This window comes from Bombina bombina, chromosome 2, assembly GCF_027579735.1.
Source record: "Bombina bombina isolate aBomBom1 chromosome 2, aBomBom1.pri, whole genome shotgun sequence".
In the NCBI taxonomy this organism is placed as follows: Eukaryota; Metazoa; Chordata; class Amphibia; order Anura; family Bombinatoridae; genus Bombina; species Bombina bombina.
The window spans coordinates 202,201,079-202,218,920 of record NC_069500.1 but is presented as its reverse complement, the minus strand read 5'-3'; the positions used below and the strand labels follow the sequence as shown (position 1 = coordinate 202,218,920).

General features: G+C 39.1%; 1 protein-coding gene across 1 annotated transcript in view; it reads left to right on the top strand.

The window, feature by feature from the left end:
• The first annotated feature begins 14,754 nt into the window (after window positions 1-14,754).
• CARTPT (CART prepropeptide) overlaps window positions 14,755-17,842 on the top strand; it is a 53,629-nt gene continuing 50,541 nt past the window's right edge. Inside the window, exon 1 of the mRNA XM_053699709.1 lies at window positions 14,755-14,823. Coding sequence (XP_053555684.1) covers window positions 14,755-14,823 — 69 coding nt within the window. The remainder of the gene's footprint in view (window positions 14,824-17,842) is intronic.

The window sequence follows — 17,842 nt, the reverse complement described above, 5'->3', positions numbered from 1 at the left end:
TTATTCTGTGACTAAGTGGTTACCATAGTGACCTCTTGGCAGTTTTTTTGTCCTAATTAGGTGGTGGATTTTGTTTTGAGAATTGTTAAAAGTTTGTTGCACTTTGTATATTCTGTGTCTGAGGAAGGGGATACTTTATACCATTGAGGCCTTGGATAGATACCCTTACATTGGTTCCCCAAGAGAGTTTCTAATCAAATTGTTGGTCTAAGGCTCAACTATTTTCGTTTCGAGGGTCAGTACTACCAACAAATCTCTGGTACGGCCATGGGATCAAACGTGGCCCCCTCACTAGCTAACTTATTCATGGAGAAATATGAAACAACTGTGATGCGGATCTATGATAAACCAGAAGTGATGTTTTACAGACCGTATATCGACGACCTCCTCATCATATGAAGGGGGTCAGCAGAACAACTGGAGGATTGGTTTGCACATTTGAACTCCCTGAACAATCTGGTGAAGTTCAAGATCTCACATGACAAATCATCCATTCAATTTTTAGTTTTAAAGATTTTTAATAAAGGAAACAACAAAATAGGTACTGCACTTTATAGGAAACCCACCGACAGAAATTCCCTCCTGCATGCGACCAGCAGTCATCCCATGTCACTACTAAAGGCCATTCCAAAGGCCCAAATGATTTGTGTCATTAGAAACACCAGTGACATACGGGGGAGACAGGAGCAACTGTTAGAAATTAAACAGAAATTCATCCAGAGAGGTTATAATCCGCCAAAGCAAGGCAATGGTTAAAGACCCCACAGCACCAACAAGGGATAATACCAAGGATAATGATCAAAGAATGACCTTTACCACCATGTACAGCCCATCTGTAAGATCATTGGGCAAAAGCCTAAATCAACATTGGTACATTAAACAAAGTGACCCAACACTACCTTTCACCAAATGGTATAACCCTAGGGTGGGTTTTAAACAAAACAGAAGTCTTAAAGATATGCTACTGATCACTGATCCCATTCACTGCTATAAAAAAGATACCTGGCTCCAACAGGGTAAGAAGAATGGTTAATTTTGGTGCACACGATGCACTACGTGCAGTGCAATTATCCCGGGTTCCACCTTTGGCCGTCCACAAATGCAGAAGAGGTATACCATCAGAAACTTCATGACCTGCACTACCACACATGTAATATACATGTTGAACTATAGCTGTGATAAGGTATAAGTGGGCAAGACCACAAACTATGCCAGAGTGTGCTTTGCCAATCAAAGGTCTGCATTTAGGAGTGCTATAAAGAACGGAAAATGTGACCAGCAAATGGCGAGACACTTTCTGGAGGCCGGACATAGTGTCAACAATCTCTGCTTTGTCCTAATTGATCATGCCCCCCCCCACGTTGAAACTTGGTGGTGACAGGAATAGAACATTACTACAGGTAGAGGCGAGATGGATCCTTCGACTGAACACCTTACAGCCCAATAGGCTGGGGTGGGGGGGTCAGCCTGTCAGTGCCCAGACCATATGCCGCACACTGCATCAAATTGGTCTGCATGGCTGTCGTCCCAGAAGGAAGCCTCTTCTAAAGATGATGCACAAGAAAGCCTGCAAACAGTTTGCTGAAGACAAGCAGACTAAGGACCTGGAATACATGGAACCATGTATAAACTTATTTTGTTCAGATGGTGTTAATCGTGTGTGGCGGCAACCAGGTGAGGTGTACAAAGACAAGTGTGTCTTGCTTACAGTCAAGCATGGTGGTGGGAGTGTCATGTTCTGGGCCTGCATGAGTGCTGCCGACAGTGGGGAGCTACAGTTTGAGGGAACCATGAATGCCAACATGTACAGTGACATACTGAAGCAGAGCTTCAGAGACTGGGCCGCAGGGCAGTATTCCAACATGATAACGACCATAAACACACCTCCAAGACGACCACTGTCTTGCTAAAGAAGCTGAGGGTAAAGGTAATGGACTGGCCAAGCATGTCTCCAGACCTTAACCCTATTGAGCATCTGTGGGGGATCCTCAAACGGAAGGTTGGGAGCGCAAGGTCTCTAACATCCACCAGCTCCGTGATGTCGTCATGAAGGAGTGGAAGAGGACTCCAGTGGCAAACTGTGAAGCTCTGGTGAACTCCATGCTCAAGAGGGTTAAGGCAGTGCTGGAAAATAATGGCGGCCACACAATATATTGACATTTTGGGCCCAATTTGGACATTTCCACTTAGGGGTGTACTCACTTTTGCTGCCAACGGTTTAGACATTAATGGCTGTGTGTTGAGTTATTTTAAGGGGACAGCAAATTTACACTGTGTGCACTCAATACTTTCCATTGTAGCAAAGTGTAATTTCTTCAGTGTTGTCACATGAAAAGATATAATAAAATATTTACAAAAATGTGAGGGGTGTACTCACTTTTGTGAGATACTGTATATGAGTATGCCCCTGCATAGTTGCAATTAGATAAACTAGTGTTTTAATCAGAGTTTACATGTACATAGCCTTACCATGTTATCCATCAGTGTCCAATCATTAGCTTGTGCAACTGGTACTTCCTCCCAATAGGGTTAGAACTTGCTGGTGTATCCTGATTTTCTAGGGGTCAGTGTTTCTTTTGCAATGGTTCTGCTGACATGTCAATTAATACCCCAAGCAATGCAAATGTCCAGACAAAAGCAAAGATTAATATTCGGCAAGTAAAATTCCTACAGCGTATTGACTTGTTCTTTAACAATGAATTATTCCAAGACAAAGGCAGGTTGCCAGTTCCCCAGAGAGGGCAGCTGTTTAAGCCACAGCATAACGGATGCATCAGTAGTCACTAGTTGTTGGACAGGATATGTCAGGCATGCTCACATTTCCTATAAATAAAGACTATTTAAAGGGTCAATGACAGTGAACATTATCTGGTTTTAATTGTCCATCAAATAATTGCTTTTAAAAGGCTGTAAATTTCAGCATGTCCCTCACTCTGATGTTCTTGGAAGTGGGAACATTTATTCTGTGATGAGCAAATATGGTCACTGGAGCCATTCACTGAATTGTTTAAACTTTCCTTATAAAGCAATTAATTTTTTATTGCTTTGTCCAGAAAGGCAACAAGATAAATAAAATACAAATTTATCACAGCCTTTGTTGAGTGCAGGTTCTGCATGGTTCTATATGTCAAATATATAAATATATAAAGTTGTTTGCAAAAGTTTAGGCACCCCTGTCAATATCCATGATTTTCATTTATTAATAATTGGGTGTTTGGATCAGCAATTTAATTTTGATCTATCAAATAACTGAAGGACACAGTAATATTTCAGTAGTGAAATGAGGTTTATTGGATTAACAGAAAATGTGCAATATGCATCAAAACTAAATTAGACAGGTGCATAAATTTGTACACCCTTGTCATTTTGTTAATTTGAATACCTGTAACTACCTAGCAATGATTAATTGGAACACATAATTGGTTTGGTGAGCCCATTAAGCCTTGAACTTCATAGACAGGTGCATCCAATCATGAGAAAATGTATTTAAGGTGGCCAATTGCAATTAGTTGTTATTTTTGACTCTCCTCTGAAGAGTGGCAACATGGGGGCCTCAAAACAACTCTCAAATGACCTGAAAACAAAGATTGTTCAACATTATGGTTTAGGGGAAGGCTACAAAAATCTATTGCAGAGATTTAAGCTGTCAGTGTCCACTGTGAGGTACATAGTGAGGAAATGGAAGACCACAAGCACAGTTCTTGTTAAGGGCAGAAATGGCAGGCCAAGTAAAATATCGGAGAGGCACAGGATGGCGAGAACAGTCAAAAACAGCCCACAGATCACCTCCAAAGACTTACAACATCATCTTGCTGCAGATGGTGTCGCTGTGCATAGTCAACAATTCAGCGCACTTTGCACAAGGAGAAGCTGTATGGGAGAGTAATGTGGAAGAATCCTTTTCTGCACACACGCCACAAACAGAGTCGCTTGAGGTATGCGAACGCACATTTGGACAAGCCAGCTTCATTTTTGAAGAAGGTGTTGTGGACTGATGAACCAAAGATTGAGTTATTTGGTCATAACAAGGGGCATATGCATGGTGGCAAAAGAACACAGCGTTCCAAGACAAACACTTGCTACCCACAGTAAAATTTGGTGGATGTTCCATCATACTGTGTGGCCAGTGCCGGTACTGGGAATCTTGTTAAAGTTGAGGGTCGCATGGATTCCACTCAATATCAGCAGATACTTGAGAATAATGTTGAGGAATAAGTCACAAAGTTGAAGTTACACCGGGACTGGATATTTCAACAAGACAACGACCCAAAACACTGCTTAAAATCTACTCTGGCATTAATGCAGAGGAACAAGTACAATGTTCTGGAATGACCATCCCAGTCCCCAGACCTTAAATATCATTGGAAATCTGCGGGGTGATTTGAAGTGGGCTGTCCATGCTCGGCAACCATCAAACCTAAATGAACTGGAGATGTTTTGCAAGGAGGAATGGTCCAAAATACCTTTATTTAAAATCCAGACACTTATTACAGGCTATAGGAAGCGTCTAGAGGCTGTTATTTCTGCTAAAGGAGGCTCTACTAAATATTGATGCAATATTTCTGTTGGGGTGCCCAAATTTATGCACATGTCTAATTTCGTTTTGATGCATATTGCACATTTTCTGTTAATCCAATATTCCTAATTTCACTACTTAAATATTACTGTGTCCTTCAGTTATTTGATAGATCAAAATGAAATTGCTAATCCAAACACCCAATTATTTATAAATGTAAATCATGGAAATTGTCAGGGGTGCCTAAACTTTTGCATATGACTGTATATGTTTAGATCAACTTCAATAGAAGCCCTATGGTATGCCCTTTTTTAGATGTCTTGGATATTTGATTACATATATATGATTCTGCCCCTGCATCAGGGTCGGCTCCAGAACGAATGAAATGGAGGGGCATTTTTTTTTTCACGAGGGGGGACGCATTTAAAAAGCATGTATGAGAGTCAAAATAAGAGCAGACCTACTGTGGCAGTCCAGGGGTTACATTTATCAGATCTTTGGCTGTGCAGGAGTTAGATTTGTTTATATTTCTGGAAGTGCAGTGGTTACATGTGTCATATCTCAAGGAGTATAGGGGTTATATTTATAAGATGTCTGGCAGTACCGCAGCAGTTACATTTACCAGATTTATGGCAGTGCAGGGGTTACATTTGTCATATCTCAGGAATGTCTCCCACATATGACACAGCCAGTGGACACTGTTTGCATGTGTAGCTCTACCAATGACCCTACTAATGAACAAATAAGCTGTTATGTGACAATACGTTTGAGTGCCAAGCAGTACATTACTTGTACAGATATTATTAATGATATTTACCAGCACACACACAGTATATACAGTATGTATATACACACAAATTATATATATATATATACACACACACATATATATATATATATATATACACACACAGTATATATATATATATATATATATATATATATATATATATATATATATATATATATATATACACACACAGTATATATATATATATATATATATATATATATATACACACACACACACAGTATATATATATATATATATATATATATATATACATATACACACACACACTGTGTGTATGTATGTATATATATATATATATATATATATATATATGTACACACACACACACTGAGTATATATATATATATATATATATATATATACAAACATACACACAGTATATATATGTATATACATATATATATATATATATATATATATACACACACACACACAGTATATATGTATATACACATATATATATATTTATACACACACTAACAATATATATAAATATACACACACTGTGTATTGTGTGTGTGTGTGTATGTATGTGTATATTTTATATATATATATATATATATATATACATATATATATATATGTACATATATATATATATATGTACATATATATATATATATGTACATATATATATATATATATATATATATACATAGAAATCCACAGGGTACCTGCACAACGGAGCGCTCTAACGAAAATGGATACTATATATATACATATATATATATAATAAAACAACCTTGGGGACAAATAGGAGATGTTTTGAAACATGTAAATAATAAACATAAGGCTATTTCACTCATTATCCCACAGCTACATTTGAAGTGTGTGTATTTGAGCACCTATAATCTGACACACATTTTACACTGATCACTGCAGATAAAGCAGGCACAATGCACACTGTTTTGTTTGACCTGCAGTGGGGAAACCAAGGAATTCCCAATTTGCTTCTTTATCTGTGGCTGCCAGGATATAAAGCACAATAGGGAAGGGATACTACTCTCACACACACATTTGTTATACGGCTGTGTTTTCACAAAATTACTTCTGCCTTCCCTCTCACTGACTGTTAGCTTCTCCCAGCACTTCCTGCAGAGGTCTGATATCATCATCTCACTTCAGCTCTGTAGTAAGTGGGCTAGCAGGAGGAGGGGCAGTGCAAGTCCTAGGTTAACTGTGAGAGCACCAGCAGGGAAATGCAACTTTATTTGTTATCTGGTTGTAAATAGAGGAGAGTAAAGAGATTAGATGGGCCCTCCTAAGTGGCGGATCTCCAGTGTCCAGTGGCTGCAAATGGTTTATGCTACATTTGGGGCCCTGGACGTTCCGTCATTTTTAAAATGTAAAATAAAAAAATAATGTTTAAATCACTTCTTTTTCCCTGGGGGGCACAGCATTCCATTTGGGTGGGCATTGCCCCCCAATGCCCCCCCCTTAGACCCGACTCTGCCCTGCATAGGTGCTATATGCACAGTCTGTATGGTATATGCTATTTTTTTATGTACACATTGTCCACTTATTGTGTATGGGTCACCTTGTCTCTTATATATACGCTGGTTCCTAGCATACCGCTATAGAGTTGTGCCTTATATTGCCATAAGTCTTTAGATGGCCCACATGGTATACCCATAGCCTTAGTCACTTGTGAGTATTTTGACCCTCTCCTTACTAATCAGGAGGCTTGTTTTACTGCTGCGATCATAACACTTAAATCTCCATGGCTACTATGATGTCGTTGCCTGACTGGCTCCAGAACGCACGTGACCATGACGTGTGCCGGGTTGTATGATGCGGTTACTTCTGGGTACACGGTGCGGCAACAATGCAATGTTTATTTGGAATTCTGACGATCGGATCAGTTTGTAGCCATAAGAAAGTGAGCTTGTGCCTTACATACATGTGTCTGATATGCCCATTCATCCTATGAGTTTTATTATAGTTTAGATGACCGTACATGTATATGTGTAACATATTTAGTTCTTATGTGTTCTTCTGTTTGTGCTCCTTGTTATTTACTCCTCCTGCTTTAAACAGTCACTTTTCACATTATATCACTGATTGATGATATGCTCAGACAGCTTCTATTACAATCACATGAAGGTTTTGTTCATTCTGTGACTTAAGTGGTTACCATAGTGACCGCTTGGCATTTTTTTATCCTAATGGAGGGGGGGGGTTTGTTTTGAGAATTGCTATAAGTTTGTTACACTTTGTATATTCTGTGTCTGAGGAAGGGGATACTTTGTCCCCGAAACGTCACTTTTCACAGTAAAAATGTTACTTTATTGAAAAGACTAGTGAGTGCAAGTTCTTTGTTCGCATATATATATATATATATATATATATATATATATATATGCAAGATGAAGATTTGTGTTAGCCTAGATTTGGAGTTCGGCGGTAAAAGGGCTGTTAACGCTCCGCGGGTTTTTTTCTGGCCGCACCATAAATTTAACTCTGGTATCGAGAGTTCAAACAAATGCTGCGTTAGGCTCCAAAAAAGGAGCGTAGAGCATTTTTACCGCAAATGCAACTCTCGATACCAGAGTTGCTTACGGACGCGGCCGGCCTCCAAAACGTGCTCGTGCACGATTCTCCCATAGGAAACAATGGGGCTGTTTGAGCTGAAAAAAAACCTAACACCTGCAAAAAAGCAGCGTTCAGCTCCTAACGCAGCCCCATTGTTTCCTATGGGGAAACACTTCCTACGTCTGCACCTAACACCCTAACATGTACCCCGAGTCTAAACACCCCTACCCTTACACTTATTAACCCCTAATCTGCCGCCCCCGCTATCGCTGACCCCTGCATTACACTTTTAACCCCTAATCTGCCGCTCCGTAAAACGCCGCCACCTACGTTATCCCTATGTACCCCTAATCTGCTGCCCTAACATCGCCGACCCCTATGTTATATTTATTAACCCCTAATCTGCCCCCCACAACGTCGCCGACACCTACCTACACTTATTAACCCCTAATCTGCCGAGCGGACCTGAGCGCTACTATAATAAAGTTATTAACCCCTAATCCGCCTCACTAACCCTATCATAAATAGTATTAACCCCTAATCTGCCCTCCCTAACATCGCCGACACCTACCTTCAATTATTAACCCCTAATCTGCCGACCGGAGCTCACCGCTATTCTAATAAATGTATTAACCCCTAAAGCTAAGTCTAACCCTAACACTAACACCCCCCTAAGTTAAATATAATTTTTATCTAACGAAATAAATTAACTCTTATTAAATAACTTATTCCTATTTAAAGCTAAATACTTACCTGTAAAATAAATCCTAATATAGCTACAATATAAATTATAATTATATTATAGCTATTTTAGGATTAATATTTATTTTACAGGCAACTTTGTAATTATTTTAACCAGGTACAATAGCTATTAAATAGTTAAGAACTATTTAATAGTTACCTAGTTAAAATAATAACAAATTTACCTGTAAAATAAATCCTAACCTAAGTTATAATTAAACCTAACACTACCCTATCAATAAAATAATTAAATAAACTACCTACAGTTACCTACAATTAACCTAACACTACACTATCAATAAATTAATTAAACACAATTCCTACAAATAAATACAATTAAATAAACTAGCTAAAGTACAAAAAATAAAAAAGAACTAAGTTACAGAAAATAAAAAAATATTTACAAACATAAGAAAAATATTACAACAATTTTAAACTAATTACACCTACTCTAAGCCCACTAATAAAATAACAAAGCCCCCCAAAATAAAAAATTCCCTACCCTATTCTAAATTAAAAAAGTTACAAGCTCTTTTACCTTACCAGCCCTGAACAGGGCCCTTTGCGGGGCATGCCCCAAGAATTTCAGCTCTTTTGCCTGTAAAAAAAAACATACAATACCCCCCCCCCAACATTACAACCCACCACCCACATACCCCTAATCTAACCCAAACCCCCCTTAAATAAACCTAACACTAAGCCCCTGAAGATCTTCCTACCTTGTCTTCACCATCCAGGTATCACCGATCCGTCCTGGCTCCAAGATCTTCATCCAACCCAAGCGGGGGTTGGCGATCCATAATCCGGTGCTCCAAAGTCTTCATCCTATCCGGCAAGAAGAGGACATCCGGACCGGCAAACATCTTCTCCAAGCGGCATCTTCGATCTTCTTCCATCCGGTGCGGAGCGGGTCCATCTTGAAGCAGGCGACGCGGATCCATCCTCTTCTTCCGATGTCTCCCGACTAATGACGGTTCCTTTAAGGGACGTCATCCAAGATGGCGTCCCTCGAATTCCGATTGGCTGATAGGATTCTATCAGCCAATCGGAATTAAGGTAGGAATTTTCTGATTGGCTGATGGAATCAGCCAATCAGAATCTAGTTCAATCCGATTGGCTGATCCAATCAGCCAATCAGATTGAGCTCGCATTCTATTGGCTGTTCCGATCAGCCAATAGAATGCGAGCTCAATCTGATTGGCTGATTGGATCGGCCAATCGGATTGAACTAGATTCTGATTGGCTGATTCCATCAGCCAATCAGAAAATTCCTACCTTAATTCCGATTGGCTGATAGAATCCTATCAGCCAATCGGAATTCGAGGGACGCCATCTTGGATGACGTCCCTTAAAGGAACCGTCATTAGTCGGGAGACATCGGAAGAAGAGGATGGATCCGCGTCGCCTGCTTCAAGATGGACCCGCTCCGCACCGGATGGAAGAAGATCGAAGATGCCGCTTGGAGAAGATGTTTGCCGGTCCGGATGTCCTCTTCTTGCCGGATAGGAGGAAGACTTTGGAGCCTCTTCTGGACCTCTTCAGCACCGGATTATGGATCGCCAACCCCCCCTTGGGTTGGATGAAGATCTTGGAGCCAGGACGGATCGGTGATACCTGGATGGTGAAGACAAGGTAGGAAGATCTTCAGGGGCTTAGTGTTAGGTTTATTTAAGGGGGGTTTGGGTTAGATTAGGGGTATGTGGGTGGTGGGTTGTAATGTTGGGGGGGGGGGTATTGTATGTTTTTTTTTACAGGCAAAAGAGCTGAAATTCTTGGGGCATGCCCCGCAAAGGGCCCTGTTCAGGGCTGGTAAGGTAAAAGAGCTTGTAACTTTTTTAATTTAGAATAGGGTAGGGATTTTTTTATTTTGGGGGGCTTTGTTATTTTATTAGGGGGCTTAGAGTAGGTGTAATTAGTTTAAAATTGTTGTAATATTTTTCTTATGTTTGTAAATATTTTTTTATTTTCTGTAACTTAGTTCTTTTTTATTTTTTGTACTTTAGATATTTTATTTAATTGTATTTATTTGTAGCAATTGTGTTTAATTAATTTATTGATAGTGTAGTGTTAGGTTAATTGTAGGTAATTGTAGGTAGTTTATTTAATTATTTTATTGATAGGGTAGTGTTAGGTTTATTTGTAACTTAGGTTAGGATTTCTTTTACAGGTAAATTTGTAATTATTTTAACTAGGTAACTATTAAATAGTTCTTAACTATTTAATAGCTATTGTACCTGGTTAAAATAAATACAAAGTTGCCTGTAAAATAAATATTAATCCTAAAATAGCTATAATATAATTATAATTTATATTGTAGCTATATTAGGGTTTATTTTACAGGTAAGTATTTAGCTTTAAATAGGATTAATTTATTTAATAAGAGTTAATTTATTTCGTAAGATGTAAATTATATTTAAGTTAGGGGGGTGTTAGTGTTAGGGTTAGACTTAGCTTTAGGGGTTAATACATTTATTAGAATAGCGGTGAGCTCCGATCGGAAGATTAGGGGTTAATAATTGAAGGTAGGTGTCGGCGATGTTAGGGAGGGCAGATTAGGGGTTAATACTATTTATGATAGGGTTAGTGAGGCGGATTAGGGGTTAATAACTTTATTATAGTAGCGTTCAGGTCCGCTCGGCAGATTAGGGGTTAATAAGTGTAGGCAGGTGTCGGCGACGTTGAGGGGGGCAGATTAGGGGTTAATAAATATAATATAGGGGTCGGCGGTGTTAGGGCAGCAGATTAGGGGTACATAGGGATAACGTAGGTGGCGGCGATTTGCGGTCGGAAGATTAGGGGTTAATTATTTTAAGTAGCTTGCGGCGACGTTGTGGGGGGCAAGTTAGGGGTTAAGAAATATAATATAGGGGTCGGCGGGGTTAGGGGCAGCAGATTAGGGGTACATAAGTATAACGTAGGTGGTGGTCGGCAGATTAGGGGTTAAAAATTTTAATCGAGTGGCGGCGGTGTGGGGGGACCTCGGTTTAGGGGTACATAGGTAGTTTATGGGTGTTAGTGTACTTTAGGGTACAGTAGTTAAGAGCTTTATAAACCGGCGTTAGCCAGAAAGCTCTTAACTCCTGCTATTTTCAGGCGGCTGGAATCTTGTCGTTAGAGCTCTAACGCTCACTGCAGAAACGACTCTAAATACCAGCGTTAGAAAGATCCCATTGAAAAGATAGGCTACCCAAATGGCTTAGGGGGATCTGCGGTATGGAAAAGTCGCGGCTGAAAAGTGAGCGTTAGACCCTTTAATCACTGACTCCAAATACCAGCGGGCGCCCAAAACCAGCGTTAGGAGCCTCTAACGCTGGTTTTGACGGCTACCGCCGAACTCTAAATCTAGGCCCTAGTATCTTATGTTTGAATGACATAACTAAAATTCTCTATATGAGATATTCCAGAGATATATAGAACTATTTTGCAAATCAACAGTCTTTTTATAGTCTCATATGTTAAGGTAAGAGTCAATATTTTTAGATAATGTGTCTCTTGGTGAAGATATTCCTCTGTGCTGCTGTCTTGTGGAAAGATTGATTCCTCTAGTGTCACTCTTGAAGGATCTCTTATAGGAGAAATTTGGAACAAGGAGATATAGGACTGCACTCACAAGAATTAAAGGGGGTGGGAAGGAGGGAAAGAAATATAGAAAGAGTGAGGGATACAAAAAGAAAAAAGCCTTATAGTGAAGTATGTACAACACTTCTGGTAGTGCTGTTAGACAGTAAATTGAAAACTGCTCACCTGGTTACACCTTAATGTTATGAGGTATATTTTTCACTCGAGTAGGTTGTAATCCCCACTGTGTTTCATCTGGAGTAGCATGTAATCTCCACTGTGTTGAAGATGGAGTATTTGCAGAAATTTTTAGCAAATCACCAGGAGTAAAGAGCAGTAACTTATGAGGAACTTGATATTAGTTTTAGTAGGGCTATGTCTAGTAGCAAAAATAATCTTTGATATCACAAATAATGAACAGGAATTCAATTAAACCAATTTATTCTATGTAAAACGATTAGTATATATAAAAGTTCCTTCTAAAAAATGACTGGTAAGGATTATTTAATTCTATAATCCTTGTAGGTCAGAATGTACAAGTCTTTATAATTCTTGATGCAATATCAAAGTACTAATCCAGTAAATACTGGCTGTGCAAAAGTCCCGGAAGATAATATAGTGAATATGTGTAATCCGAAAAATACTTAAGTTCTTTTCAAGTCTGGTTGGCAAAGAGCAGCTCTGGCGTTAGTTGGCGTTTGAAGAAAAAAAAAAAAAGGGAGCTGCTCTTTGCCAACCAGAAACATTTCCTCCACAGGACTTGAGCTAAGGGGACTTGAAAAGAACTGTTAAGTATTTTCTGTAGAGATTAATGATGCTTCACATTCTGGCAGAATTAACAATGCCACTGCCTACTATATATAAAATATTTTTTTTTTGTGCATAGTTGAGTCGCTTGGACTTTTTTTCCATGTTGGGGGTATGTCTTTTTGGCCACAAACCTTCCATGAAGACCATTTCTGACCAGACTTCTCCAGACAGTAGACGGGCATACCAGAGTCCAACTGGTTTCTGCCAATTTTGATGGCACTACTGAATAACTTCTGATTGCAAAGGGAAGTAAGCATTATATGTCTTCCATCTGTTGCACTAAGTTTACTTGACCAACCACTGCGTCTACGGTCCTTAACATTGTCCATTTCTTTGTGTTTCTTCAGAAGAGCTTGAACAGCACATCTGAAAATCCCTCTCAGCCTTGACATTTCTGCTTGGGAGGGACTTGCTGATGCAGTATAACTTCCTTGTGTCTTGTTGCTTTGCTCATTCTTGCCATACTGTATGACTTTTGACATTTTGTTCCAGTTAATGATTGTTCTTCAACCTACATTTTAAATTGATGATTATTAACACCTGTCTAGTCTAATTATTTAATCATGCACCTGACTATATGCCTACAAAATTCCTGACTATTTTGAAGGTAAAGGGTGATCACACAAAATATTAATTTGATTTTTCTTCTGTTCACTCCCTTTGAGCTTTGTTAATCGATAAATAAACTATTGGGGGATGCCCAGAAAGCGTTCTTGAAAAGACGCATCTACATAAGCTCTTAATGGTATTTAATAATCCACTGATTATTTGCCTTAATCTTCAGCATCTACTTATAAGAAGAAAAATATGTCTGTGCTTAACAATGTGGAGTCCTTGTAATAGTATTAGCTTTTGTATTTATGACTTGGGAACCAGACAGTAAATGCCTATAGTTGTGGCTAATCACAAGGCCGAAACCCCACCCCCGTTCTTGCTGGGTAACTTTGCTACTTCCTAACTAGAATAAAGCAAACATTATTTTCTTTATAACCATAGCTATACATTCTGCAGTATTCACACTATGGGGAAGATTTAAAAAGGACCGAATGGCTTGCCAGAAACAGCAAACATTCCCTTTCAAATTATGGTTTCAGCTGGAAAGGGAATGTTTATAATTATTTATATTAATGTGTTTTTTTATGCAAAACGTTCACTCATTTACTCCTTATTTGGCCAGTGGTATTTAGATGTCCTCAGAGTGTTTTTAACTATTTACGATCCTTTTTCCCCCCACAATATTATTTATATGCCCCCCAGCTAGTGCCCAAATTGTGGAGGTCCCGCTTCTGTAGTATTTGCCGACTACGGCAGTGAGCGCATGCGTGCGCTTTATAAGGAGTAAATGAGTCAATGTTTTGCATAAAAAAAAACAATAATATAAATAATTACACACAATCCCTTTCCAGCTGAAACCATAATTTGAAAGGGAATGTTTGTAATTATTTATATTTTTGTGTTTTTTTATGCAAAACGTTCACTCGTTTACTCTTTATTTGGCTAGTGGTACTAAGATGTCCCCAGAGTGTTTGTAACTATTTACAATCCTTTTTTTCCCCACAATATTATTTGTATGCCCTCTGGCTAGTGCCCAAATTGTGGAGGTCCCGCTTCTGTAAAATTTGCCGACTGCCGCAGTGAGTGCATGCATGCTCTTTAGTGTAATTTTCAATGTTATTGTGGGAATGTGCCAGTGAGCGCATGCGTGCAAAACGTAACTCAGTCGGGGAATAATACAGAACACCGGTGTTCTGGTAAGAGGGCGAACTTTGTAAAAGAGCGAACCATGTCACTTCCTGTGACGTTTAATCAGCTGTTGCACAGTGTCATCACATACCTGGCACAAACTATCAAGGTAAACTGTCTCTCCATTCTCCGCGACCATGCTGCCTATCCGAAGCTACGTATATCTCTTTCGTGGCTCTTGTTCTGGTAAGAGGGCAAACTTTTTAAAGAGTGAACCATGTCACTTCCTGTGACTTTTCATCAGCTGTTTCACACATTTTGGACCTAATGTGCATGCGTGCCAGCGTCATCACATACCTGGCCGCATACGTCACTGCTAAAATATTTATTGCTGTGAAATTCAGGAACCCTTTATAGAGCGCATGCATGGGATTTTGTATCACAAATGGTGCGCTCATGGAAAGCTGTTTGTTAGGCTCCTCGGGAATATTCGGAACTCCGCCCCCACTGCAACTACTCCCATTACTACTACTACTATAAAGCTGAGTCTTCGTGCTCATGCATGAGAATCTAATGCAGCTTTTCACAGGCTCCGTTCAATGTCATTATCTTATGAAAGATAATGACATTGAACGGAGCCTGTGAAAAGCTGCATTGGATCATCAGAAGCAGTGTTTCTCATGCACGGAGACTCAGCTTTACAGTAGTAGTAGTAGTAGTAATGGGAGTAGTTGCAGTGGGGGGCGGAGTTCCGAATATTGCCGAGGAGCCTAATAAACAGCTTTCCATGAGCGCACCATTTGTGATACAAAATCACACGCATGCGCTCTATAAAGGGTTCCTGAATTTAACAGCAATAAATATTTTAGCAGTGACGTATGCGGCCAGGTATGTGATGACGCTGGCACGCATGCACATTAGGTCCAAAATGTGTGAAACAGCTGATGAAAAATCACAGGAAGTGACATGGTTCACTCTTTAAAAAGTTTGCCCTCTTACCAGAACAAGAGCCACGAAAGAGATATACGTAGCTTCGGATAGGCAGCATGGTCGCGGAGAATGGAGAGACAGTTTACCTTGATAGTTTGTGCCACAAGGTTTATTCTGGACGGACTACAGAAAAGAGTGAACATTTCCAGTGTTCTAATTCTTTTGTCCCCATGGCCATGCTACCTGCTAGTTGATATATACTGGAGGACTGGAGTGGGCTGAGGAAGGAGCTCTTAAAGATTCAGGCTATAGCTTATCTGACAATGCATGTAATTTTGTGTAGCGTGAGTTATTTTTCTAGCTTGCTAACATTCAATAATGACTACTAAACGACTGCCTTAATGATGCTTATTAGCAGATATTTGTTTGGCATATACAGGTATTAGTATGTCCTCTATTGTTTGGTGTGTATATCTGGATACTTTGACCCTGCAAACTTGTCCTATTCTTATAGTCAAAATATTTTAGAGATATAGAACACAAATATAGAGTATGCTAAGGTTCCATGAAAAATACTGCATATGTAACGTATATAAGCCTGCACTCTGTTTATACTCTTATTTTTAATTAACAAAATCACAGCAGCACCACTGTAGTATTTCCAATCTTTTTTTCTTTATTCCATGACACAAGTATAGCAAACAGCAATAGAATAGAACAATGTTTCGGGTTATGTACCCTTATTCATGTTCATACAAAATGAGCCACTACATACAAACTTAAATACCTACAGACAGGTGTAACCACACCTCTTGGATTAACACTTTCAGGTATACTTCACAATTCTTTATTTCTAAATACTGACACCCAGTGGTCAACACCTGTCAATGTTACAAACATTTTTTAAACAACATTTTTTTAAAAGTTAAAAACATAGTATAAATACTGATGAGGAGGGGATAGTTCTAATAAACAGATTACATCAAAGATAATTCTTTAACACTTCCAGATATTCACTTAAACTTAACCTATATTAAAATACACTCAAATCTATCTCCCTATTCATGCCTTTGGGAATTAGTGATTCTAATTTGTTAATCCAAAGTGCTTCCCTCCTTTTAAGGAGAAGTTCCCTATTGCCCCCTTTCCTTGGAATAGGTATATAGTCAATTATTTGGAACCTTAATTGTGAGACTGTATGGTCCTTCTCTACAAAATGGTGTGCTATAAAAGCTAGAACTTTTAGAACGTTATGAAACTTTGTTTTTGAGAAAATATAGGTCAGTAGGTTTTAATTAATGTTTATTAACTTTAATATGTTAGTTGTTTAGCTTAAAAGGTATAACAGAAAGTAACCCTTTAAGGAAATGGGGTGTAGATTTGTGGAGCGTGGATATCCACAGAAAATGATTGATGAGGTTACTAAAAGAGTATTGCTAACACCTAACAAGAAAAGACAAACAAAAGATCCTGATAGGATGGTGTTTATTACAGAATATAATGCCTGTAGTCCAAAAATACAACGGATTATACGTAAACATTGGCATATTGTTACTGAGTGTAACCCCGAGGTGAAAGCATTTAGACAACTGCCTATGCCTGCCTACACTAGGCTTCCTAGGATACTATAATTGTAATGCCACTTATGTGATTTATTTAATTAAATGCCCATGTGGTATAATTTACATTGGCGAGACGACCCAAAGGGTCAGAGATAGAATCCTCCAACACAAATCTAATATTAGAAATGGTGACCTTAATGCCCCAGTAGCACACCATTTTGTAGACAATGGCCATACAGTCTCACAATTAAGGTTCCAAATAATTGACCATATACCTATTCCAAGGAGAGGGGGCAATAGGGAACTTCTCCTTAAAAGGAGGGAAGCACTTTGGATTTGAGTACTCGATCGGGTTGATTTCCGACGATGTCTGTCCGCCTGCTCAGAGCAGGCGGACAGGTTAAGGAGCAGCGGTCTTTGTGACCAATGCTTCATAACTGCTGTTTCTGGCGAGTCTACAGGCTCGCCAGAAACACGGGGAATCAAGTTCCATTCGGAGCTTGATACATATGCCCCAAAGCATGCAATTTTAAGCAACTTTCTAATTTACGCCTGTTATCATTTAGCCACCATTCAGCAAGCGCTACCCAGGTGCTGAACCAAAAATGGGCCGTCTCCTAAGCTTACATTCCTACTTTTCAAATTAAGATACCAAGAGAACGAAGAAAATTTGCTAATAGGAGTAAATTAGAAAGT